Source organism: Mustelus asterias, chromosome 21 (genome assembly GCF_964213995.1).
Source record: "Mustelus asterias chromosome 21, sMusAst1.hap1.1, whole genome shotgun sequence".
NCBI classification, from domain to species: domain Eukaryota; kingdom Metazoa; phylum Chordata; class Chondrichthyes; order Carcharhiniformes; family Triakidae; genus Mustelus; species Mustelus asterias.
The window spans coordinates 37,918,141-37,944,070 of NC_135821.1; the positions used below are offsets into that span (position 1 = coordinate 37,918,141).

At 52.2% G+C, this 25,930-nt stretch overlaps 1 protein-coding gene across 3 annotated transcripts in view; it reads right to left on the reverse strand.

The window, feature by feature from the left end:
• Positions 1-21,827, reverse strand: part of stk40 (serine/threonine kinase 40) — a 79,529-nt gene extending 57,702 nt beyond the window's left edge. Inside the window, exon 1 of one of the 3 annotated variants that reach the window (XM_078237762.1) lies at positions 21,721-21,827. Coding sequence is in view for 1 of the 3 variants with exons in the window: in XM_078237760.1 (XP_078093886.1) it covers positions 21,699-21,701 (3 nt within the window). In the remaining 2 variants the exon portion in view is untranslated. Of the gene's footprint in view, positions 1-19,705; positions 20,007-21,698 lie in introns of those variants that run through there. The other 2 variants (XM_078237760.1, XM_078237761.1) reach the window with 2 other exon arrangements.
• Positions 21,828-25,930: the final 4,103 nt, after the last annotated feature.

A 25,930-nucleotide genomic window follows, 5' to 3' on the forward strand; every position in this document is an offset into this window, starting at 1 on the left:
CTCCTATGAATTAGACTCAATAAGAACTAGTAATTTGAGGTGTCATCGGAAAGGGAAAGAAAAGAAATATCCTGCAAGAAAACTCCCATTCATGCCAGATCTGGCCTGTGACTGCAGTGCCATACTCGGTACTGTTAATACCTAAGTAACAAGCTACTTTGTTGCATAAACAAATAGTTACAGATACCCGAAAATGAGGCCCAGTCCCCTCCTTAGCACAGCAAGTGCAGCCATGTCAAAACTCCCTACACCAAGATTAAACTCAAAAATGAGTCGATGAGTACATTGTCTATTTGTTGTCTGGATCAACCCATTATCCTCACGGGAATGACTGCACAATCTTACTTAACCACAGAATAATCCAAAGATTAGAAGTAATTGGCAGTCTGGCTGTGAGCAGTCACCATTTATTTCCGAAGAGATCATTCACACTTTCATAAGGAGCTGAACGCTTGGGAATTACTCCAGCCAAAATCAAGGCTCACAAAAGCCACATCTCAATCAAAACTGCACCTGAAACTCCAGGGCATGTCGCAACCTTTCAAGTCTATATTTCAATCAGCATGAGCCCAAAATAATCACTTGTTAAAGTTTAAGGGAAACATTCCACCAAACATAAGGTTTCAAATTGAAAAGGCAAGAAATCTTACCAGGCTCATGTTAGAAAGCACTGGGCTGCCACAAATTCACTATATTGTCATTCAATCACAACTCATATTATATAGTATGTTCCAATTTGAGGGATTTAGAGAACTTTTTACAAAGGGCACAAACTTCACTGGTCTCAATTCTTAGCAAGTGGTCAGGACTCGCTCAATTTTTATTTTGTTATAGGTTCAGACTGGAGACTATATACATTAGCATGCTTATCAATGAGAATGTGATTAACAAGTATTTATGTAAATCTAGGTAGCTTCGCAGTACTTCGTGATGTTAATGGAGTCCAAAGATGTGCGGGTTAGGTGCCATGGCCATGCTAAACTGCCCCTTAGTATCCAGTGATGCATCGGTTAGAGCAGTGGTTCCCAAAGGGTGCGGCGCGCCACACTGGTGCAGCGAGAGAGGATGGCAAGTGTGGCGGGAAGATTCAAGGACAATCAAAGAAACATTTAAACAAGCATTCTTTTATACTTTCTGGACGTCCCATGATCATATTATAAAGTAGTTGTGTTCTATGTTATGAATCAAGCACTGCTAAGAGTTGTTTTTTTTGTTTTTGAATGTATTTCTTATCAATAAAAAATTTGGTGTGGTGAGCGCAAATTTATATTCCGAAAGTGCGGCCCAGTGAAAAAGGTTCCGGAACCACTGGGTTGGCGGGATTAGCTGGGTAAATATGTGGGGTTGCGGGGATGGGGCCCCAAGTGGGACTGTCGTCAGTACAGACTCGATGGGCTGAATGTCCTCCTTCTGCACTGTAGGGTTTCTATACAGAAAGACAGTGATGATATCGACACAGCAATTTAAACATAAACATGAAACAGAAATAGGGAAGGATTTAAACTATGTGAATGGAAGCTGTTACCAATAATCCAGATTGGAGTGTCTGCACTAATGATTTTGAAATCAAATAGTGAACCAAAGGAAAACGTGATTAATGTTTGACACATAAAACTTGCACCGAGGAAAATAAAATTTACTTCCACTAATTCATTTATATCCTTGCCTATTGGCTTTGCACTCCCAAAATTGACACTTAGTAATCCTTGTCCCAACCACCAGAGAAAGCATCCCACAGAGATGTCAGACTTTGAGGGGGAGAAAAAAGAGGCCAAGGACATTCAATCCCACTGTTGTATTTTGGAGAGAAGGGAGTTCTCCCTATTGTTGTGTCTGGTATTTATCCCTCACCGAACATCATTAAACCAGGTTATTTGCTCACATTGCTATCCATGGAGCCTTGCTGTGCACAATTTGGCTGTTGCATTGCAACAAGTGACTGCACTCCTAAAGTATTTAGGAGATCATAAAAGGTACATGAAATGCAAGTTGTTCTTTGTTTGTAAAACAACCAACACAATATCAAAAAGCTTCACAAAGAGAAAAAAAATAAGAGTTTCACATTAAAGAGGCATACTATCAAAGCTTTTCATCTTACACTCATCAGAAAAGCTACACAAGATAACCCAACAACAATTTATACTGCACAAAGAGAGTACTGATTGGTTGGCAGATGGGCTCGACTAAACCAGAGTCTGCTAGCCAACCAATCAGCACTCTATTCACATGCAGTATAAATTGCTTTCACTTTACTATTGGTTCATCTTTTAGGTGTTCCGATGAGCGCATGGCAAAAAGTTTTGATAATAAGAGTTCTGTACGACCAAACGGCTATTTCATAAGTTTCATTAATACAATATCCTACATACTGAAACATTGAGAAGCTTTGTACACATGGTATTTTGTATGATTGTCCATTGGTAACATTAGACTCTGTTGATCATACACATTCCTAATGTAGCTAGATTTTCAGTAAAACCTGTAGACAGTGTGAACAGTTCATGTGCCTATGTGCATTAAAACTGTGAACAACACTCAGCAGCACAGTTTCTGTCCTTCCAAACTTAGGTTCTGCCTGGAGAGAGCTGTGTAGCATCAAAGTGAGGTGTTGATAGTTGCGGGTATGTCACTGATGGCAGCAATGTTAGAGGCAATTTGGAGGTGGAAAAGACAAGTATAAGCAAAACAGTTAAATGTGTGATTTACTTCCCCAACTGCATTTTATCTGAACAAACCGAGCCTTGCCTGGAGTGCTTTGTGAGAGGGTGGAGAAAGGAGAGCACTGCTGAAGTAGAGGTTCCAGACACCACCCTAATAGGACTCATAAAAAGCATTTGGAAGCCAATATTTAAAGAGTGACTAATTACCACAAGCTCCCCAAGGAAAACTTCCAAAACCACCAAATAACCCTTCCCATAGCCAGCACCAAGTATTCCAAAAAAAAAAGTGTGAACATGCAGTTCCTCGCAAATCTTTACAACTGAAGTTTGGGAGGCCAGGTTAAAGGCTTTAGCATCCAATTGTAGATGTCATGGCACAATCAATACTCTGAATTTAACAGCACTTTTCATTCAAGCAATAAAAAGTATTACAACAGTAGGTCAACACCTACAAGGCTGACATAAGCCACTGGCATTTTTACACCACAAGTGTAGCCAAGAGGGTTCCTTCTGTTGGCCAGTTTCCACAGTGTAAGCAAGCACAGGTTTCAATGGCAAAGGAAAGCACGAGTGTTTTGCCATTGGGTGCTGGCTGATCGCTTCTGCAATGCAAAAACAGGAAGCCAGTCCCACACATCAACTCCATGCTTCCATTGACAGCAGGTGGCAACTCTCCCTCAACAGGCTATGATTTTACATCTGAAGTGGATCAAAGGATGCTACATGAGGGTTTTTTTACTGCAATTATAGTCGTTTTTCCTGAAGACTGGATGATAATTACAGCTAAGTACAACACCAATATCAATGTCCACAGGTGTAGACAAATGCATAATTACACTTCTGTTTAAAAAAAAGAGCCAAAAGGGAAATATCTATAGCCTGCTTGTCCAAAATAGACAGACCACAACGATCATATTGTACCACAACCTATAATCATGAAGTAACCACAGCTCTGACAGGAGTTTGAGCTGTTCTATCCCAGATGGTCTCATTCATAACCTTCAGCAGTACTAACACCAGGAATTAACAGAAAAAGATAGAAATATCAGGGTCACTTCCACCACATTTTACTCATTTTCTTTTTCCCTCATCACTCAGCCCTCTTCCCCAACCCTGCAAAAGCGCAGACTTCAGCTGCTGAACAGTCCAGTTACCCACAGTCCCCACCCCGCCCCCCGCCATCCCTGACAAAAGCAGCCATTCCTTACATGCAAATCATTTACATCTGCGGAAAGGTGACACAACAAAATCTAATGGTGTCCATATAGTGAAAGAGAACACGCGCCAGAAATCACTGCAGTCATGTGCAAGATGAACGTTCCCAAAACTATGGGGGCTGAGGCCAAGTGTCACTTGCTGCTGCCTGGCTCTGATCAGCTAAGCCAGCACAGGCCAGTAATCAAGCTGAGGACCTTCTCTTTGCCCGAGTATCAGGTCTGTATAGGCTGGAACTATCTGCACGGATTAAATAAGGGCGCATCTGCCTCTCAGCTCACTACCCTGGAACTTACACAGGGCACAGGCATTGCCTGGCCCTACAAAAAAGCTGGCACCAGCTCTGACTGGAGTCACACCTATTTAATTCCTAACAATGCATTCACTTTGCCAATCTGTTGATGGCACCTTCATTACCAGCAGAGAGTTGATGGTGTAAACAAGACAGTGTTGATGTTGCCAGAGTCAATGCACAGCTGCCAAACAGGTGCTCAGAAACCATCAGCTGTGCACGCGACAGAAACGGACTGGCCGCTGAAAATAGTCGTGCTGTTTGGCCGCCAGTGAGACAAATGGCCAAAGTGCTCATGCTTATTCTTTTAGAGATGCCACTGAAATGTACTGACTGCACTGGGCAAGGTCCTGTCAGAAAAACAGCTCCAAACTACACATGCACACAGTGGATTTAAGTTAAAACCGGGTTTTGTAATATTCGCCCTCAGTAGAGTCAGGGAAGAGCTGGTGGGGCGAGGAGCCAGTACTGGAAAACCACTCCAGCAACCAGCTCTACAACATAACTATGCCACAGGATATAGTGAGCTCACTTCATCATAGTGGCTCATGGTTAAACATGAAGAAAGTAAACATTGCCATATGCCTGAACCCTGAAATTCAGTGCTACCAGAAAGACATTTTAAGATCCAAGTACCTACTTGCAAACAACAAAAAATTAATCTGAGGGGTTCAAAATAGGTTCCCACCTATATGAAAGGTACTGTCAGCAGAGTACAAAGCAAGGTTAAACTCTGAGGTGGACCATTCATTTAATAAAAAAGGATTATTTTAAAACCTTACACCAGAGAGAAAAAAAATAACTGTGCAAACCTCCACGGATGGACTTCCAATCCAGGAGAAATTTGGTACTATCCATCAAGTCTGGTCCAGCTTTACTCTCAGCGGCCAGTATTTTGGCAACTGGCACATAGATATGAATTAGGAGCAGGAGTAAGCCATTTGGCCCCTTGAGCCTGCTCTGCCATTCAATAAGATCATGATTGATTTGATTGTGGCCTCAATTCCATAATCCACTCCAAGTCAAGGAATTGAGACTGCAGATTTTTTTGGTCTTTCAGAACTTTGTCATCTTTTAGGACAGGATTTCACAGAATCCGTCAATTCCGATCAGTTGGAAACACCATAGGACAACAGTAATTAACAACATTGGGCTGGCAAGACAGCAATGCTCAGTCGAAGCATAAGCACTAGTCCAGGGTCGTTATTTTGCAAAGGACCTAAAGAACAAACCCCCATGCTAACTCAATAAATTGGCACAGCATAGGAGCAAACATACTCTCCCGATGGATCCTACTGTGTTAAAACTTTATTCAGAGTGGGAAGAATGTGTCAAATACCACACAAGGTGTGGGTGAGGCAAGTAATACATGTATTTGTGAGGAAAAAAAGGTTCTGAAGAGGCTCGACGGGATAAACACAGATTGCTTCTTCTGGCTGAGGAATCTAAAACATGGGGGCACATCCTCAAGATAAGGGTACGCTCATTTAGTGCTAAGACGAGGAGACATTTCTTTCGCTCAAAGAATTGTGACTATTTGGAATTCCCTGCCCAAGAAGGTTGTGGATGCTGCATCACTGAATATATTTAAGGCCAAAAGAGAGAAGGCTTTGGATTTCCCAGGCAATTAAGGGATATGGAGAGCAGATAGGAAAGTGGACCAGATGGTACTGAATGTTGGAGTAGGCTTTGGGTGTCATATGGTTTACTCCAGCCCGTTACTTACCTTCTTACTAGAAGGATGTGTTGATAAGGTGATATAAAGTAAAGAGCAGGAGGCACACATGGAGCATACCAATTAGCACCGGGCTAATCAGCTTTATTCTCTAGTGCAAATTGTATTTCAAAGTTTAATTGCGAAATTAATTTTTCAAAATGCAATCCCAGGCAAAGGCCCAACAGATACCACCAATGTCAAAAAGACTAGAAAAGGTGAACAAGAGCACAAAAATAAAACACACTCGAAGGTCCTTGAGGAAATGAAGATGTTTTAACGCACAGCTGCTTGCAGTTTTCTACAGTACTGTTGTGTACACACTTCAAAAAACACAAAGATGGTCTATTTCCCCCTCCATGACACCACCTGATTTTGGCCATCTCAGCTCATCATCAGCTGCTGGAACCCTCATCCATGCCTTCGTTACCTCTACACTGTACTATTTCAGGGCACTCCTGGCTGGTCTCCCACATTCTACCCTCCATAAACTGAAGGTCATCCAAAACTCAGCTGCCCATGTTTTATCTTGCAGCAAGCTTTGAATTTCGCTCCCTACACACGCTATCCCATTGAATTTTTTGAAGAGGTGACTAAGGTAGTGGACAGGGGAATGTCTATAGATGCTGTTTATAAGGACTTTCAAAAGGTTTTTGATAAAGTCCCGCATTTGAGGCTGTTACCTAAAGTAGAAGCCCGTGGAATTGAAGGCAAATTACTGACATGGTTGGGAAATTGGTGGTAGGTGACAGAAAGGAAAGATAATGGGTAGGCACTCAAATTGTGATGAGTGGTTTCCCTGTGTTGGGGCCTCAATTGTTCACATTGTTTAATAACAACTTGGATAATGGCATAGCAAATCATACCTAAATTTGCTGACGACACAAAGTTAGGCGGCATTGTGGACAGTGTAAACGATTGCATAAAATTACAAAGGGACATTGATAGACGAGGTGAATGGGCAAAAATGTAGCAGGTGGACTTCAATCGAAGCAAGTGTGAAGTTATTCATTTTGGACCGAAAAAGGGGAGTTCAGAGCACTTTTTAGATGTTATGAAGTTAAATTCAGTAGGAGGTCCAGAGAGACTTAGGGAGTCAGGTGCATAGATCTTTAAAATGCCAGAAACAGGTGCAGAAAATCATCAAGAAGGTTAATAGAATGCTGGCCCTTTTATCTTGAAGACTGGAGTATAAGGACACCACAGCCCTCCTCATAGATCAGCCTGCAGATGCGCTTGACACCCCTGCAATGAGCCAGGCAGTGAACGGCTGGCTTGGTGGTGCCCTGAATGCTGTGGCCAAAGCACCGAGTCGCGCTGTTTACCTCTGTCTTTGCCCAGCCCCTTACCACTTTTTCCTCTAGCTGACATGATCTGCACTGAGCAATCGATAAGCACAGGGATATTATAAAAGAAAGTATACCCATCCTCTCAATACCCCTCAGGATCTGAATGGTTTTGATCAAGTCGCCTTCTTGCTCTCCTTAAGCGCCAACAACGGACCCTGTATGGCTTCTGTGGTTGAAGATAATTTTAAGAATGATTGTCAAGTGCCTTCAGACTTTTCATTGTTACAAATTAGGAGTGGGCCACTTGGCCCCTTGAGCCTGCTCCACCATTCAAAAACATGACTGACCTAACTGTAACCTCAACCCCATATTCCTGCCTAATCCCGGTAACCTTTCACCCCCTTGTTCATCAGGAATCTATCTAGTTCTGCCTTAAAATGATTCAAAGACTCCGCTTCCACTGCCTTTTGAGAAAGAGAGTTCCAAAAACTCATGACCCTCCGAGAGAAAAAAAATTCTCATCTCCGTCTTAAATGTGTGACCCATCTTTTTTAAACAGTGAACCCTAGTTCTAGATTGTCTGAAAAGAGGAAACATTCTTTCCATATCCACTCTGTCAATAGCCCTCAGGAACTTAATGGTCTTGATCAAGTCGCCGCTTGCTCTTCTAAACTTCAGTGGACACAGATCTAACCTCTTCAAGCTTTCCTCCCAAGGCAACCCACCAATTCCTGGTATTAGTCCAGTAAACCTTCTCTGAAATGCTTTTAAACACATGTGCATCTTTCCTTAAATCAGGAGACCAATACGGTATACAATACTCCAAATGTGGTCTCACCAATGTTACAGAATTATACAGTGCAGAAGAGGCCCTTTGGCCCATCTGGCCCACACCGAAACGCGAGAAACAGCTGACCTCCCACCTAATTCTATTTACTAGCACTTGGCAGTCATAACGTCAAGTGCTCATCCAGGTACTTCTAAAGGATGTGAGACAACCCGCCTTTACTACCCTCCCAGGCAGTGCAGGTAGAAACATTTTCTCTCGCACCTAAACCTCCTGCTCCTTACCTTGAACATAAGTCCCCTCAGAACTGACCCTTCTACTCTTTAACCACTCTGAATATGCCGCACGATCAGGTTGCCTCTCAGTCTTTTCTGCTCCAATGCAAATAACCCAAGCCTATCCTCTTCATATCTTAAATGTTCCATCCCAGGCAGCATGCGAGTGAATCCCCTCTGCACCCCCTCCACTGCAATCACATCCTTCCCATAATGTGGCAACCAGAACTGCACACAGTACTCCAGCTATGGCCTTATCAAAGTTCTATACAACTCCAACATGGCCTCCCTGCTTTTGTAACTAACGCTCCAAGTGATAAAGGCAAGTGTCTCTGATGTCTTTTTCACCACCCTACTAACATGCCCTTTCGCCTTCAGTGATCTATGGACAAACATGCCAAGGTTCCTTTGTTCCACAGAATTTCCTAGTGTCATGCCAATCATTGAATACTTCCCTTCAAATTACTCCTTCCAAAGTGTATCACCTCTCACTTTTCAGGGTTAAATTCCACCTGCCCACTTATCGGCCCATTTGACCAGCCCATCTATATCCTATTGTAGCCCAAGGCACTCAACCTCATTGTTAACCCCCAAGCCAATCTTTGTGTCATCCGCAAACTTACTAATCCTACCCTCCCACATTGTCATCTACGTCAGTTATATAAATGACCCTGTGGTACGCCACTGGACACTGGCTTCCAGTCATTAAAGCAGCCTTCTGTCATCACACTCTGCTACAACTGAATTTTGAATCCACCTCATCAAATTACCCTGTATCCCGTGTGCATTTGCCTTCTTTAGAAGTCTCCCATGTGCCTTATCAAAGGCTTTGCTGAAATCCACATTAACTACACTAACTGCACTACCCTCACCTATAAACCTGGCAATCTCCTCAAAAAATTCAAATTTCTCAGGCATGATCTCCCTCTGATGAAGCCATGCTGATTATCACTGATCAAGCCTTGCCTCTCCGGGTGGAGATAGATGCTCTCCTTCAGAATTTTCTCCAACAGTTTCCTTACCACTGATGAGAGACTCACTGGTCTGTAGTTCCCTGGCTTATCTCTACAATACTTGTCTTAGTACAACTGAAGTATAACCTAATTCTGTAATCAATTCCCCTCACAATAAACGACAACATTCTATCAGCTTTCCTAATTACTTGCTGTATCTCCATACTAGCCTTTTGTGATTCATGCACGAGGACACCCAGATCCCTCTGCATCCCCTCACCATTTAGATGATAAGCTTTTTTTTCCTTAGTGCCAAACTGGACAATTTCACATTTGTCCACATTTAACTCCATTTGCCAGGTTTCTGCCCACTCACTTACACTATGTCTCTTTGAAGCCTCCTTACATCCTCTTCACAATTTACTTTCCGACCGATCTTTGTGTTGTCAGCAGATTTAGCAATTATACCTTCAGTTCCTTCATCCAAGTCATTTATATAACTTGCAAAAAGTTAGGTCGCAGCACTCATCACAACCTGCCCACCAGAAAAAGACCCATTTATGCCAACTTTTTCCTGTTGGCTGGCCAATCTACTATTCATGCCAATTCATAGAATCCTACAGTGCAGAAGGAGGCCATTCAGCCCATCGAGTCTGCACTGACCACAATCCCATATCCCCATAACCTCATGCATTTACCCTAGCTAGGCCCCCTGACAGTGAGGGGCAATTTATCATGGCCAATCCACCTAACTCGCACATCTTTGGACTGAGAGAGGAAACCCACGCAGATACAGGGAGGATGTGCAAACTCCACACAGACATCAAACACTGGCGCTGTGAGGCAGCAGTGCTAATCACTGTGGCACCATGACACTCTTAAGGCAGCCATTCAGCCCATCAAGTCTGCACCAACAACAATCCCACCTCGGCTCTATCCCCGTAACCTCACATATTTACCCCGCTAACCTACGCATCCCGGGACACTAACAGGTAATTTAGCATGGCCAATGCACCTAACCCGCACAGCTTTGGAATGTGGGAGGAAACTGGAGCACCCGGAGGAAACCCATGCAGACACGCGGAGAACATGCAAACTCCACACAGACAGTGACCCAAGGCCGGGAATCGAACCCAGGTCCCTGGCGCTGTGAGGCAACAGTGCTAACCAGTGTGCCACTGTGCCACCCAAATTTGTTACACCATGGGCTTTTATTTTCCACAATAACCTATGATGTGGCACCTTCCTAATTGCCTTCTGGAAATCCAAGTACAGTGACCATAATATGATAGAATTCTTCATCAAGATGAAGAGAAACGTAGTTGATTCTGAGACTAGGGTCCAGACGTTTAATAAAGGAAACTACGATGGTATGAGGTGCAGTTGGCTATGATGGATTGGGAAGCGTTACTTAAAGGGATGATGGTGGATAGGCAATGGCAAACATTCGAAGAGCACATCTGTGAACCGCAACAATTGCTTATTCCTGCCTAGCACACGGGTAAAACAGGAAATGTGGCCAAACCATGACTTACAAGGGAAATTAGAGATAGTATTAGATTCAAAGAGGTGGCATACTAATTGGCCAGGAAAAAAAAAGACCTCAGGATTGGGAGCAGTTTAGAATCCAGCAAAGGAGAACCAAGGGATTAAGAGGCGGAAAATAGATTCAAGTACAGGAACAGGAATGTCTTGCTGCAGCTGTACAAGGCCTTGGTGAGGCCACACAAAGAATATTGTGTGCAGTTTTGGTCTCCTCATCTGAGGAAAGATGCTCTTGGTATGGAGGAAGTGCAGCAAAGATTCACCAGACTGATTATTGGGATAGCAGGACTGACACATGAAGAGAGACTGACTCAGTTAGGATTATATTTGCTGGAGTTCAGAAAAGGGGGAATCTCATGGAAAACCATAATATTCTAACAGGACTAAACAGGGTAGATGCAGGAAGAATGGTCCCGACGGTGGGTTGTCCAGAACCTGGGGTCACAATCGAAGGATAAAGGGTGAATCTATAAGGACAGAGATGAGGATCTCTACCACGGAAAGCAGTTGAGGTCAAAACATTGTATGTTTTTAAAAAGGAGTTAGATAGGGATCAGAGGATATGGGGGGGGGGGGGGGGGGAATCTGCTCTGCCATTTAAGATGATCATGGCTGGTCTTGGCCTCAACTCCACTTTCCTGCCCGTTCTCCATAACTCTTCAACCCATTAATAATCTGTCTCTCTCCTCAAATTTATTCAATGGCCCAGCATCCACCATACTCTGGGGTAGTGAATTTCCCTTCAGGAAAATGAGTTTCTCATTTCTGTTTTAAACCTGCTACCTATTATCCTAAAACAATGACCTCTTGTTCTAGATTTCCCCACAAGCAGCAGCATCCAATCTACTTTGACATTTTATCTTCTTATATACCTCAATTAGATCTCCTCTCATTCTTCTAAACTCGAGAGTGTATAGGTCTAAACTGCTCAATCTCTCCTCATCTCTGGAATTAATCTAGGGAACCTCCTCTGAACTGCCTCGAGTGCTACTACATCCTTCCTCAAATAAGGGGGCCAAAACTGTACAAAGTACTCCAGGTGTGGTCTCACCAATGCCTTGTATAGTTGCCGCAACACTTCCTTACTTTTACACTCTATTCCTTTAGTGATAAATGTCAAAATTCCATTTGTTTTCTTCATTACCTGCTGTACCGAAATAAACTGGTTAAACATGATTTTCCTTTCACAAAATCATCCTGATCCAGCCTGCTTGATTTTTCCCCCAAGTGCACTGCAATAACATCATTAATAATAGCTTCTAACATTTTCCCTCAGACAGAAGTTAGGCTAACTGGCGTATAGTTTCCTGTTTTCAGTATCCCTCCTTTTTTGAATGAAGTAATTACATCTGCTATCTTCCAATGGAATGGAACCTTCCTTGAATGAAGGGAATTTTGGAAAATTAAAACCAATGTAAATATCTCATTAGCCACTTCTTTCAATACTTTAGCGTGAAGTCCATCTGGACCAGGGGATTTGTCAGCCCCACAGACCCAACAATTTGCTAAATGCCACTTTCCTGGTGATTGCAATTTTCCTGAATTTCTCCCGACCAATTTCTTAAAATATCCACACTTGTTGGTGTCAAGTACTTTGAAGTGCCCTAAAATCAGGGAGCCTGTCAAATAATCCCAAATTTCCTCTTTAAAGAAAAGGCTATCCTGTGGCGAGTCTCAAATAACCCAGAGGAAGAATCCAAGCGCAATGTAAACTGGAAGCTTGACTGTCTCAGACTGGGTGACTCACCTGCAGGAGCTTGGGGCTCCGAAAGCCAGTGCTGCCAGATAAACTTGTTGGACTTTAACTTGATGTTGTGAGACTTCTTACTGTGCTTACCCCAGTCCAACGCCGGCATCTCCACAGCCCCCACCACATCCCACAAACACAATCAGTAGGATTCACTTTATTTCACAAAGAAAGCTATTATAGTGAACTTCAGCACAATAATCGGGAAAAACTTAATAGGAGAACCTACTATTAAGATAAGAACCCGATTTTGGGGGTGGGGTGGGGCGGAGAGAGCCCAAGGGGGAAGTGATCATAAGATGCGGGGAGAGATGGGGAAATTGGGGGGGGGGGGGGGCGTTGGGATACAGGGGAAAGTTGAAGATGGGGATATGGGGATATGGGGACACGGATGCGGGGCAAATACGGGCGGACGATGGGGACGCAGGTAAAACGGGGGGAGACGTCGGGCACAAGTGCGGGGGGACACGTCGGGGGCAAACGGGGGCAGGTGCGGGGGGGACGCGTCGGGGGCAAATGGGGGCAGGTGCGGGGGGACACGTCGGGGGGACGCGTCGGGGGCGGGGGGACGCGTCGGGGGCAGGGGCAGGGGGACGCGTCGGGGCAGATACAGCGGGGGGACGCGCCGGGGCAGATACAGCGGGGGGACGCGCCGGGGCAGATACAGCGGGGAGACGCCGGGGACGCCGGGCAGATACAGCGGGGAGACGCCGGGGCAGATACAGCGGGGAGACGCCGGGGCAGATACAGCGGGGAGACGCCGGGGCAGATACAGCGGGGAGACGCCGGGGCAGATACAGCGGGGAGACGCCGGGGCAGATACAGCGGGGAGACGCCGGGGCAGATACAGCGGGGAGACGCCGGGGCAGATACAGCGGGGAGACGCCGGGGCAGATACAGCGGGGAGACGCCGGGGCAGATACAGCGGGGAGACGCCGGGGCAGATACAGCGGGGAGACGCCGGGGCAGATACAGCGGGGAGACGCCGGGGCAGATACAGCGGGGAGACGCCGGGGCAGATACAGCGGGGAGACGCCGGGGCAGATACAGCGGGGAGACGCCGGGGCAGATACAGCGGGGAGACGCCGGGGCAGATACAGCGGGGAGACGCCGGGGCAGATACAGCGGGGAGACGCCGGGGCAGATACAGCGGGGAGACGCCGGGGCAGATACAGCGGGGAGACGCCGGGGCAGATACAGCGGGGAGACGCCGGGGCAGATACAGCGGGGAGACGCCGGGGCAGATACAGCGGGGAGACGCCGGGGCAGATACAGCGGGGAGACGCCGGGGCAGATACAGCGGGGAGACGCCGGGGCAGATACAGCGGGGAGACGCCGGGGCAGATACAGCGGGGAGACGCCGGGGCAGATACAGCGGGGAGACGCCGGGGCAGATACAGCGGGGAGACGCCGGGGCAGATACAGCGGGGAGACGCCGGGGCAGATACAGCGGGGAGACGCCGGGGCAGATACAGCGGGGAGACGCCGGGGCAGATACAGCGGGGAGACGCCGGGGCAGATACAGCGGGGAGACGCCGGGGCAGATACAGCGGGGAGACGCCGGGGCAGATACAGCGGGGAGACGCCGGGGCAGATACAGCGGGGAGACGCCGGGGCAGATACAGCGGGGAGACGCCGGGGCAGATACAGCGGGGAGACGCCGGGGCAGATACAGCGGGGAGACGCCGGGGCAGATACAGCGGGGAGACGCCGGGGCAGATACAGCGGGGAGACGCCGGGGCAGATACAGCGGGGAGACGCCGGGGCAGATACAGCGGGGAGACGCCGGGGCAGATACAGCGGGGAGACGCCGGGGCAGATACAGCGGGGAGACGCCGGGGCAGATACAGCGGGGAGACGCCGGGGCAGATACAGCGGGGAGACGCCGGGGCAGATACAGCGGGGAGACGCCGGGGCAGATACAGCGGGGAGACGCCGGGGCAGATACAGCGGGGAGACGCCGGGGCAGATACAGCGGGGAGACGCCGGGGCAGATACAGCGGGGAGACGCCGGGGCAGATACAGCGGGGAGACGCCGGGGCAGATACAGCGGGGAGACGCCGGGGCAGATACAGCGGGGAGACGCCGGGGCAGATACAGCGGGGAGACGCCGGGGCAGATACAGCGGGGAGACGCCGGGGCAGATACAGCGGGGAGACGCCGGGGCAGATACAGCGGGGAGACGCCGGGGCAGATACAGCGGGGAGACGCCGGGGCAGATACAGCGGGGAGACGCCGGGGCAGATACAGCGGGGAGACGCCGGGGCAGATACAGCGGGGAGACGCCGGGGCAGATACAGCGGGGAGACGCCGGGGCAGATACAGCGGGGAGACGCCGGGGCAGATACAGCGGGGAGACGCCGGGGCAGATACAGCGGGGAGACGCCGGGGCAGATACAGCGGGGAGACGCCGGGGCAGATACAGCGGGGAGACGCCGGGGCAGATACAGCGGGGAGACGCCGGGGCAGATACAGCGGGGAGACGCCGGGGCAGATACAGCGGGGAGACGCCGGGGCAGATACAGCGGGGAGACGCCGGGGCAGATACAGCGGGGAGACGCCGGGGCAGATACAGCGGGGAGACGCCGGGGCAGATACAGCGGGGAGACGCCGGGGCAGATACAGCGGGGAGACGCCGGGGCAGATACAGCGGGGAGACGCCGGGGCAGATACAGCGGGGAGACGCCGGGGCAGATACAGCGGGGAGACGCCGGGGCAGATACAGCGGGGAGACGCCGGGGCAGATACAGCGGGGAGACGCCGGGGCAGATACAGCGGGGAGACGCCGGGGCAGATACAGCGGGGAGACGCCGGGGCAGATACAGCGGGTAGACGCCGGGGCAGATACAGCGGGGAGACGCCGGGGCAGACACAGCGGGGGGACGCCGGGCAGACACAGCGGGGAGACGCCGGGGACGCCGGGCAGACACAGCGGGGAGACGCCGGGGACGCCGGGCAGACACAGCGGGGAGACGCCGGGGACGCCGGGCAGACACAGCGGGGAGACGCCGGGGACGCCGGGCAGACACAGCGGGGAGACGCCGGGGACGCCGGGCAGACACAGCGGGGAGACGCCGGGGACGCCGGGCAGACACAGCGGGGAGACGCCGGGGACGCCGGGCAGACACAGCGGGGAGACGCCGGGGACGCCGGGCAGACACAGCGGGGAGACGCCGGGGACGCCGGGCAGACACAGCGGGGAGACGCCGGGCAGACACAGCGGGGAGACGCCGGGGACGCCGGGCAGACACAGCGGGGAGACGCCGGGCAGACACAGCGGGGAGACGCCGGGGACGCCGGGCAGACACAGCGGGGAGACGCCGGGGACGCCGGGCAGACACAGCGGGGAGACGCCGGGGACGCCGGGCAGACACAGCGGGGAGACGCCGGGGACGCCGGGCAGACACAGCGGGGAGACGCCGGGGACGCCGGGCAGACACAGCGGGGAGACGCCGGGGACGCCGGGCAGACACAGCGGGGAGACGCCGGGGACGCCGGGCAGACACAGCGGGGAGACGCCGGGGACGCCGGGCAGACACAGCGGGGAGACGCCGGGGACGCCGGGCAGACACAGCGGGGAGACGCCGGGGACGCCGGGCAGACACAGCGGGGAGACGCCGGGGACGCCGGGCAGACACAGCGGGGAGACGCCGGGGACGCCGGGCAGACACAGCGGGGAGACGCCGGGCAGACACAGCGGGGAGACGCCGGGGACGCCGGGCAGACACAGCGGGGAGACGCCGGGGACGCCGGGCAGACACAGCGGGGAGACGCCGGGGACGCCGGGCAGACACAGCGGGGAGACGCCGGGGACGCCGGGCAGACACAGCGGGGAGACGCCGGGGACGCCGGGCAGACACAGCGGGGAGACGCCGGGGACGCCGGGCAGACACAGCGGGGAGACGCGGGGCAGACGCAGCGGGGAGACGCCGGGGACGCCGGGCAGACGCAGCGGGGAGACGCCGGGGACGCCGGGCAGACGCAGCGGGGAGACGCCGGGGACGCCGGGCAGACGCAGCGGGGAGACGCCGGGGACGCCGGGCAGACGCAGCGGGGAGACGCCGGGGACGCCGGGCAGACGCCGGGCAGACGCAGCGGGGTGACGCCGGGGACGCCGGGCAGACGCAGCGGGGAGACGCCGGGGACGCCGGGCAGACGCAGCGGGGAGACGCCGGGGACGCCGGGCAGACGCAGCGGGGAGACGCCGGGCAGACGCAGCGGGGAGACGCCGGGGACGCCGGGCAGACGCAGCGGGGAGACGCCGGGCAGACGCAGCGGGGAGACGCCGGGCAGACGCAGCGGGGAGACGCCGGCCAGACGCAGCGGGGAGACGCCGGGGACGCCGGGCAGACGCAGCGGGGAGACGCCGGGGACGCCGGGCAGACGCAGCGGGGAGACGCCGGGGACACGCCGGGCAGACGCAGCGGGGAGACGCCGGGGACACGCCGGGCAGACGCAGCGGGGAGACGCCGGGGACACGCCGGGCAGACGCAGCGGGGAGACGCAGCGGGGAGACGCCGGGCAGACGCAGCGGGGAGACGCCGGGGACGCCGGGCAGACACAGCGGGGAGACGCCGGGGACGCCGGGCAGACGCAGCGGGGAGACGCCGGGCAGACGCAGCGGGGAGACTCTGGAGACGCCGGGCAGACGCAGCGGGGAGACGCCGGGCAGACGCAGCGGGGAGACGCCGGGCAGACGCAGCGGGGAGACGCCGGGCAGACGCAGCGGGGAGACGCCGGGCAGACGCAGCGGGGAGACGCCGGGCAGACGCAGCGGGGAGACGCCGGGCAGACGCAGCGGGGAGACGCCGGGCAGACGCAGCGGGGAGACGCCGGGCAGACGCAGCGGGGAGACGCCGGGCAGACGCAGCGGGGAGACGCCGGGCAGACGCAGCGGGGAGACGCCGGGCAGACGCAGCGGGGAGACGCCGGGCAGACGCAGCGGGGAGACGCCGGGCAGACGCAGCGGGGAGACGCCGGGCAGACGCAGCGGGGAGACGCCGGGCAGACGCAGCGGGGAGACGCCGGGCAGACGCAGCGGGGAGACGCCGGGCAGACGCAGCGGGGAGACGCCGGGCAGACGCAGCGGGGAGACGCCGGGCAGACGCAGCGGGGAGACGCAGCGGGGAGACGCCGGGGACGCCGGGCAGACGCAGCGGGGAGACGCCGGGGACGCCGGGCAGACGCAGCGGGGAGACGCCGGGGACGCCGGGCAGACGCCGGGGACACCGGGCAGACGCAGCGGGGAGACGCCGGGGACGCCGGGCAGACGCAGCGGGGAGACGCCGGGCAGACGCAGCGGGGAGACGCCGGGGACGCCGGGCAGACACAGCGGGGAGACGCCGGGGACGCCGGGGAGACACAGCGGGGAGACGCCGGGCAGACGCAGCGGGGAGACGCCGGGCAGACGCAGCGGGGAGACGCCGGGGACGCCGGGCAGACGCAGCGGGGAGACGCCGGGCAGACGCAGCGGGGAGACGCCGGGCAGACGCAGCGGGGAGACGCCGGGCAGACGCAGCGGGGAGACGCCGGGCAGACGCAGCGGGGAGACGCCGGGCAGACGCAGCGGGGAGACGCCGGGCAGACGCAGCGGGGAGACGCCGGGGACGCCGGGCAGACACAGCGGGGAGACGCCGGGGACGCGGGGCAGACACAGCGGGGAGACGCCGGGGACGCGGGGCAGACACAGCGGGGAGACGCCGGGGACGCGGGGCAGACACAGCGGGGAGACGCCGGGGACGCGGGGCAGACACAGCGGGGAGACGCCGGGTCGCGGGGCAGACACAGCGGGGAGACGCCGGGGACGCGGGGCAGACACAGCGGGGAGACGCCGGGGACGCGGGGCAGACACAGCGGGGAGACGCCGGGGACGCGGGGCAGACACAGCGGGGAGACGCCGGGGACGCGGGGCAGACACAGCGGGGAGACGCCGGGGACGCGGGGCAGACACAGCGGGGAGACGCCGGGGACGCGGGGCAGACACAGCGGGGAGACGCCGGGGACGCGGGGCAGACACAGCGGGGAGACGCCGGGGACGCGGGGCAGACACAGCGGGGAGACGCCGGGGACGCGGGGCAGACACAGCGGGGAGACGCCGGGGACGCGGGGCAGACACAGCGGGGAGACGCCGGGGACGCGGGGCAGACACAGCGGGGAGACGCCGGGGACGCGGGGCAGACACAGCGGGGAGACGCCGGGGACGCGGGGCAGACACAGCGGGGAGACGCCGGGGACGCGGGGCAGATACAGCGGGGAGACGCCGGGGACGCGGGGCAGATACAGCGGGGGGACGCGGGGCAGATACAGCGGGGGGACGCGGGGCAGATACAGCGGGGGGACGCGGGGCAGATACAGCGGGGGGACGCGGGGCAGATACAGCGGGGGGACGCGGGGCAGATACAGCGGGGGGACGCCGGGGACGCGGGGCAGATACAGCGGGGAGACGCCGGGGACGCGGGGCAGATACAGCGGGGAGACGCCGGGGACGCGGGGCAGATACAGCGGGGAGACGCCGGGGACGCGGGGCAGATACAGCGGGGAGACGCCGGGGACGCGGGGCAGATACAGCGGGGAGACGCCGGGGACGCGGGGCAGATACAGCGGGGAGACGCCGGGGACGCGGGGCAGATACAGCGGGGAGACGCCGGGGACGCGGGGCAGATACAGCGGGGAGACGCCGGGGACGCGGGGCAGATACAGCGGGGAGACGCCGGGGACGCGGGGCAGATACAGCGGGGAGACGCCGGGGACGCGGGGCAGATACAGCGGGGAGACGCCGGGGACGCGGGGCAGATACAGCGGGGAGACGCCGGGGACGCGGGGCAGATACAGCGGGGAGACGCCGGGGACGCGGGGCCGATACAGGGGGGAGGCGTCGAGGACACGGGGCAAATACAGGTGGGGGGGGGGGGGGGGGGGAGAGGAGACGCCGGGAATACAGGGGGGAGACATTGGGGATACAGGGCAGATACAGGGGGAGACATTGGGGATACATGGCAGATACAGGGGGAAACGTTGGGGAAAAAGGCTAAATATGGGGGGGCAAGGTTGGGGATACAGGGTAGATACAGGCAGACGTTGGGGATACAGGGTAGATATTGGGGAGACATTGGGGATACGGGGTGGAATTGGGGTAAATACGGGCTGGAGGGTGTCGGGGTAAACGGGCTTTGAGACCGCCCTACAGCCGGTGCCCTCTGGCCCGCACACAGCCGCTCCGCTCACTCACCCTCAGTGCACGCAGCTCCGGCTCCACTAAAGCCGCTCCCCGCCTCTCATACCCGGGCCCCCCGCTCCAACTCTAACTCGGTGCGCTCGGCCAGGCCTCTTTTTTTTTGTTTGCAAAACGAAAACGAGCAGCGGGCTGGGGGCAACTATTCCTGTCCCCGGAGGGGGAGTTCAGTGGAGAGGGGAGGTCATCCTGGAGCAGGCCCAAGCCGGTGGAATGAGGCGACACTGGGCAGCGGCAGCAGCAACGACAATGGTCCCGTTCTCCATCCCGCCCGGGCGGCCTCGCCTCTCCCAGGCCCAGGGAGGAGGAGGAGAAGGGGGCTGCCACCTGACAGCGGAAATGACGCACGTCCCCGGAGCAAGACCCGCCCCCCACCAAACGCGATGAATGACAAGGCGAGCAACCAATCAGAGCCCGACACACGCCGCCTGCTCGAAGTGGGGGCGGGACCGGCCTCCGCTACCTGCCATTGAGACCCTGTCAATCAGCCAGATTGACAGCCCGCTCCACCAATCAAAGCCGAGCTTTGATGTCTCTGGGCTCGATTAGAGAGCACGTCTCTGCGCTGTGCAGAGCTGCTCAGAGCATTGCATCAAAGCTTAAAAGTTTATTTATCAATGTCACAATATATCACATTAACACGGCAATAAAGTTGCTGTGATAATCCCCTAGTCGCCACACTCCGGCGCCTGTTCGGGTACATTGAGGGAGAATTTAGCACGGCTAAACCAGCACCTCTTTCAGACAGTGGGAGGAAACTGGAGCACCCAGAGGAAACCCACGCAGACACGGGGAGAACGTGCAAACTTTACACAGACAGTGACCCAAGTGCTATGAGCCAGCCATGCTAACCACTGTGCCACCCGCACGCATTTATTACATTAAACTCCTCTGCTATGGGCAACGTGCATGCTTTTTGTACATTAACGTGCAATTTCAATGCATTTGATCTTCATCCACTCACAGGTCTGGACTCTATCTAGTTCTTTTAAAAGGGACCTGATTTCTCCTTTGGTGCCTGCTGACTGTCCCAATACAGCAAGTGGATTTTGCTACCAAATAAACCTGTTGGACTTTAACCTGATGTTGTGAGACTTCTTACTGAACCCCCAGTCCAACGCCGGCATCTCCACATCACCGATACAGCAGCAGCAGCAGGAGTGGGGAGTGATGCTCTTCCACAAGCAGTGGTCTTTGAATAGTGTCTGAATTCTGACCCTCTTATTGAGACATGCACTGCAATGGGCACACACAGTTGAGTTAATGTTGCTGAACTGAAACTGAGTTTAAAGTTTATTTATTAGTCTTACAAGTAGGCTTATATTAACACTGCAATGAAGTTACTACGAAAATCCCTTGTGATTGAGTTGCACTGAAAAAAAACTTTGGAAGTTCTGAAGAATCTGCATCTGTCCTATCAGTCAGTCCGTAATTCTGCATAAAGTCGAAGCCAGGACATTTCGTACAACCAAAGCTCGTCTTTACTTGCCAGATCATCGTCAATTTTTGGTTCAGCTTTAAAAAAGCACTTGTGCCACCCACGTACGTTCATTGTGATCAAATAATGATGTCTAACTTCGATCACAGCCAAGTTTTTATTGCGTTTGTCAAACATTTGCACGGGTGAAGGCGACCTCAAGAACAAAAACATGTCAGGAGAAGAAATATCTTTCAGAGGAATACTTTGCAACCATAATTTCCTAAATCCAAATCCTCTTCTTTATATACCTATAGCACAAAAATCGCCACAAATCTCACGAACTTGTTACTGGAATCTGCTCTTCCAAGCGCTGGGAGAGGAAAGAAATATTGAAAACACATGGTTTTGATGATCGCGGTAGAAAAAAAGTCACTATTTCCAAACTTGCACTTGGTGCAGAATTCAGAGTCGGTTCTGATACTTGCAAATCATTCAAATCCCCCCAGCCCTCCCCGCCCACACACTCACACAGCCCGATCAATGTAAGGTGAAATACTTTGCTCCACTTACCATTGCAGTCTGTCCTCTAGACTCCGATCTTTGGCAGTGTTTCCATCCAGGCTGCTGTCACTGACTCCCGCACTCTGCGGTGGCTTAAAGGTCGCAGATCTTTTTTTTCTTCTCTCTTTCCTCTCTTGGTCGAGTGAGTCCGATCACATTTCCTCTCTTTTGAAAAAAAAACCTCCCCCTTGTCCTCCTGATTACAATTGCTTCCTTCTCCCAAGTAAGTTGCAAAAACACACACACTCATACACACACATACACAGGCAGGCAAGCAATAGACCCAGCCCAGTGAGCCAATGAACACGCTAACCAATCCAGTTACCTCTGATATCACTAACCATCCCCTCCTGCTGAAGCAGGTATATCAAATAGCCAGCCATTTGATAAAACGGGAGTTTAAAAAAGGAAACATATTAGAACGTAAACCAGGCTGAGTGAAGCCGCACAGCCGAGAGGAAAGCTCTGATTGTGTGCCAATGCATTTAATAAAACACGTCAAAGGTACAGATTAGATTTAAATGTGAATGGCAATAAAACTGGAGGGTTGAGTCATCCGTGATTATGTCTATCAATCATTCCCAAGCGATGCTGCCATTAACCACGTTTATGCATGAAGTTATGAGGTATTAAGAAAAAATAACTTGTATTTAGGTGGCACAGTGGCGAGCACTGCTGCCTCAAATTGCCAGGGACCCGGGTTCAATTCCCGGCTTGGGTCACTGTGCAGAATTTGCATGTTCTCCCCGTGTCTGCGTGAGTTTCCTCCGGGTGCTCCGGTTTCCTCCCACAGTCCGAAAGACGTGCTGATTAGACGCATTGGCCATGCTAAATACTCCCTCAGTGTACCCGAACAGGTGCCAGAGTGTGGCGAATAGGGGATTTTCACAGTAACTTCATTGCAGTGTTAATGCAAGCCTATTTGTGACAATAATAAATAAACTTTATGGCATTTTTTAACATGATAAAATGCCCCAAGGTGCATAACAGGAGAATTATCAGGCAAAATTGGTCTTGCAGAGAGCTGGCAACTGACTGATGGATTGAATGGGCTCTTTCTGTGATGTCCCCATTCTATGATTCCATCATCGAGCTACACAAGAACAAGTGACCAAGAGCTTTGTAACATACACCAACAGAGGAAAACTTTACAGGACATCTTAGAAAGAGGTGTAGGGAAGCAATTCCAGAGCATGGACGTAGCCAGCTGAAGGGATGGCCACCGGTTGTTAGCTGATGGGGATCAGGATGTGCAAGAGGCCAGAAATGGAGGAAGGTGATAAGACTGAAAGCAAGGCAGAATGAAAGCAACACAAAAAAGATGATAGTAACAATATGAAGCAAAAGCGATAGAGCATTAGAAACAGGAGAAGCCCATTCAGCCCCTCAAGCCTGTCCCACCATTCCATTAGATTATGGCTGATCTGCATTTAAACTCAATTTACCTGATGTGGTTCCATGAGCCTTAATATCCCAGTAAGAGTTTTAACAACACCAGGTTAAAGTCCAACAGGTTTATTTGGTAGCAAATACCATTAGCTTTCGGAGCGCTGCTCCTTCGTCAGATGGAGTGGAAATGTGCTCTCAAACAGGGCACAGAGACACAAAATCAAGTTACAGAATACTGATTAGAATGCGAATCCCTACAGCCAAACAGGTCTTAAAGATACAGACAATGTGGGTGGAGGGAGCATTAAGCATAGGTTAATGCTCCCTCCACCCACATTGTCTGTATCTTTAAGATCCGGTTGGTTGTAGGGATTCGCATTCTAATCAGTATTCTGTAACTTGATTTTGTGTCTCTGTGCCCTGTTTGAGAGCACATTTCCACTCCATCTGATGAAGGAGCAGCGTTCCGAAAGCTAATGGTATTTGCTACCAAATAAACCTGTTGGACTTTAACCTGGTGTTGTTACAACTCTTACTGTGTTCACCCCAGTCCAACGCCAGCATCTCCACATCCTTAATATCCCCACAGAGCAAAAAATTTATCAATCTTAGTTATGACATTTTCAGTGGCCGTCAAGTCAACAGGTTGCCTAGGGGAATTTCCATTAGTCTCTGAGTGGAGAAATGATTCCTGATATCACTTTTGAACAGTCAAGCTCGAATTTTATGGCTATGGCTCTTTGTTCTTGACTGCCGCGCAAGATTACATAGTTTCTTCCTATTCTTTGAAATCCATTCATCAGTTTTAACACTTTAATTGGACCAGCCCTTAATCTTGTATTCTCAAAGAATCAGAACCCAGCCTATGCTCAAATTAATCCTTTTAGCCCCAAATACCATTCTGGAAAATCTGCACTGTCTCCCCCACCCCTCCGCCCCCCCCCCCCCAACCCCCCTGCAAGGCTAATATTTCATTCCTGAGATTATACTGGAAGTATATGAGAAACTCACAAAGCCATTTCCCATTACATTTTATTAAAAACTGTTCAAGTCTAACATCCTCCAGTTCTGACAAGCAGTTCTCAACCTGAAACATTAACTCTGTTTCTCCCTCCACAGATACTAGCAGACCTACCGAGCATTTGGAGCATTTTCTGCTTTTGTTTCAGATTTCCAGCATTTGCAGTCTGTTACTTATGTTTTACTAATAAAAACCTAGCTGGAATACTGTGTGTGAACTTACAATATGTATGCCAGTCCACCTCTTGTAACATGAGACCATAAGAATTAGAAACAATATTAGGTCATTTGGCCCATCGAGCCTGTTCATAGAATCAATCATAGAATCCCATGAGTACAGAAAGAGGCCATTCAACCCATTGAGTCTGTACCGACCACAATTCCACCTAGGCCCTATTCCCATAACCCCACACATTTACCCTGCTAATCCCCCTGACATGAGAGTCAATTTAGCATGGCCAATCAATCTAACCCCGCACATCTTTGGATAGTGGGAGGAAACCGGAGCTCCCAGAGGAAACCCACGCAGACACGGGGAGAAAGACAGACAGTGACCTGAGGCCAGAATTGAACCTGCATCCCTGGCACTGTGAAGCAGCAGTGCTAACCACTGTGCCACCCGTTATGCCATTCAGTAAAATGGCACAATGGGCGGCCGATCTGATCGTTGCCTCGACTTCACTTTCTTGTCTGGAATTCTAGGAATCAGCCGAACAAATCTCTAAACTGTTTCCAATGCAAGTATACCCCTCCTTACATAAGGAGGCCAAAACAGTGCACAGTACACTACATGTGGTCTCACTGTACATTTTGTAGCAAGACTTCCCTATTTTTATACTCCATCCCCTTTTCAATAAAGGCTAACATTCAATTGCCTCCCTCATTACCTCCTCCCACCTTCGGTGATGGAGGTAATGTTTTTGTGCCTTTTTTTGGTCTGTTAATTTGTTTATCTGTAAACAATATATCTCAAAACTTAACAGATGGATTTCAATGAAACATTGTGTACAGATAACGTATGGGCAAAGGAAGAGCAGATTAATTTTTGACAAAGGTGCAGATCCGAATCAGAGTCATGGAATTTTTTTAAGGATCTGTTAACAATGGGAGTTAGAGAAAATGGACTTTTTAACATTGTACAATGTTGCTGATTGCTTTAAAATGTTATGGATTGCCTCAGCTGTGGTGGAATTTGTCACAGCTGTCAAAATGTGAGCAGAATTTTCAGAGCAGGTTGATGGACATGGAAGGCTCCTCAGTGAGGTGGAAGTTCTGAGTAAAAATATTTCTATTTTCAGCTTTGTGGTTACAGTGCATCAACCAGACAGGGAGAGGTTCAAGAAAGAGCTGTGTAATTGAATTAATGTCGGTGTATCTTCACACCCACACTGCTTCTACCCTTTGGGAAATAGTGGGGAAAGTGGTGGAAGGATTTCCAAGCTGATTATCAGCACGTTGAACGGTGTTGAACGCTCCTTTCATGGTCAACAAGTCCTGGCGTTGGACTCAAACCTGGAACTTCTGGCCGCGTCCTACCACTGCAGCACACGGCCTCCTGTGTGATTGAGTAAACAGAGTGTGGCACAGATATGTGCATTACTGAGTGCCCTCTTCACTTGATACTTGCTGTGTCTGCATGCTAACTTTCTGTGATTCATGTACAAGGACACAAAGATCCTGTGTACAGCAGAATTTTGCAGTTCTCTCCATTTAAATTATATTCTGCTTCCTACAAAAGTGGACAACGTCACATTTTCCCACATCATACTTCATCAGCCAAATTTGTGCCTATTCACTTAATCTATCCATATCCTTTTGCCTGCCCTTTGTAT